Raw genomic sequence first — 1,326 nt, forward strand, 5'->3', positions numbered from 1 at the left:
AAAAGAGAGATTTTGGCATTGTACATATTATACAGTAGTTTTGGACACAGTATAACAGTGCACGAGTCTCCGTGTCCACATGTGCCAAATGCGCACAGACACAGGGCCGCTCATTCAGCCCTGGCCATTTGAATTTTCTCTTATTATCTTCTCTATATTATATTTTAAATCTTCACAGCAGGGTGAGCACACTGTCTTAGCTGTAAAATGTAGGCTTATATTATTACCCCTCTAACCCCGTACATTACGCCCGTGAGTGTGTATTAGAGAAGGCACACACATGCTGAGGGCCCGTTAGTCCCCGTATTCAGCCTATGTGGGAGTCCAGTCAGTCCCCAGTACTGCGAGTTCCCGGGGACCACAGGGTCACCGGGAAATGACGGAGCCTCAGTAAGAATGAGATCCTGCTTTTCCACGGGTCCGTCACTCCCCCTTCTATAGATTCTGGGGACTGACGGGGCCGGGTACCAGAGGTAAGGACTCGTTAAAGAGCAATATGAGATGTTTGCTTCAGAAATCCTGACCTTGCAATAGAAATGTAAACATTCAGTCATTTTGAATTTACCACAAAGTCTTCTGCTTCCATATGAATTCAAACATGAAGACTGAACATGCGCTGGGGTACAGGTTACGTCTGTGTTCAGCTTCAGTTGCATCAATAAGCTCCCCTCTATACTCGACCACGAAGTCTCCTTGTTTGAAATTGGCTAAAGTGAAGATGCCACGACCTGAAGACACAACCATATTAGAGACACAGGCGTGGCAGCACTGCAAATAATCAATTCATTAAATATGTATATCTGTAAATTGCAAGTATGCAATGTTGTGCTTTTTTCAATTCTACATATATAATAAAGAAAACATGTCCAAGTGCAGAAAACAAATAGCCAGGCTCGCTAATAACTAAATTATTATTAAAATACCTTAGATTTTAATTTATATTGATGTTTGTACAGGTCACCACTGGTGATGCGTAACCCCTCAGTCTAGCCTGCAGTGTGTCAAAGTCACTCACCTTTAACTGAATTAATAAATTTGATTTCTAACATTGAATTCTTGTCTCTTCTTGCAAGGATGTGATTAATGGCATCCTGAAGGGGAGTGGTTCTCCGTGACATGATTTGCTAAGGAAATAAAGATAAAAATGTAAACAACCTCAAAACTTCAAGCTTTTATGCTTACAAGGGCATTAGTAAAGCTGAATGAGAAGCACCCCCCATGTTAGCGTATTATTAGTTTAAGGTTATTTTAGTTTGGTGATGAGTGCTGGAGGGATTCTGATTAACAGATAAATGGATGGGGGCGAGGCTGTATTTGTGCAGATTA

At 41.4% G+C, this 1,326-nt stretch overlaps 1 protein-coding gene across 1 annotated transcript; it reads right to left on the bottom strand.

The window, feature by feature from the left end:
* Positions 1-565: 565 nt before the first annotated feature.
* LOC121814041 (N-lysine methyltransferase KMT5A-like) lies at positions 566-1,320 on the bottom strand (the record flags this gene model as incomplete). The annotated part of the gene is given in 2 exon segments (XM_042218038.1): positions 566-728; positions 1,016-1,320. Coding segments are annotated over 2 exon segments (266 nt in total), but the record flags the coding sequence as incomplete, so codon positions are not given.
* Between the last annotated feature and the right edge of the window lie 6 nt (positions 1,321-1,326).

The sequence above is a fragment of the Haplochromis burtoni genome, unplaced genomic scaffold (assembly GCF_018398535.1).
Source record: "Haplochromis burtoni strain Fernald_Lab_line unplaced genomic scaffold, NCSU_Asbu1 Contig_6206, whole genome shotgun sequence".
NCBI lineage: Eukaryota > Metazoa > Chordata > Actinopteri > Cichliformes > Cichlidae > Haplochromis > Haplochromis burtoni.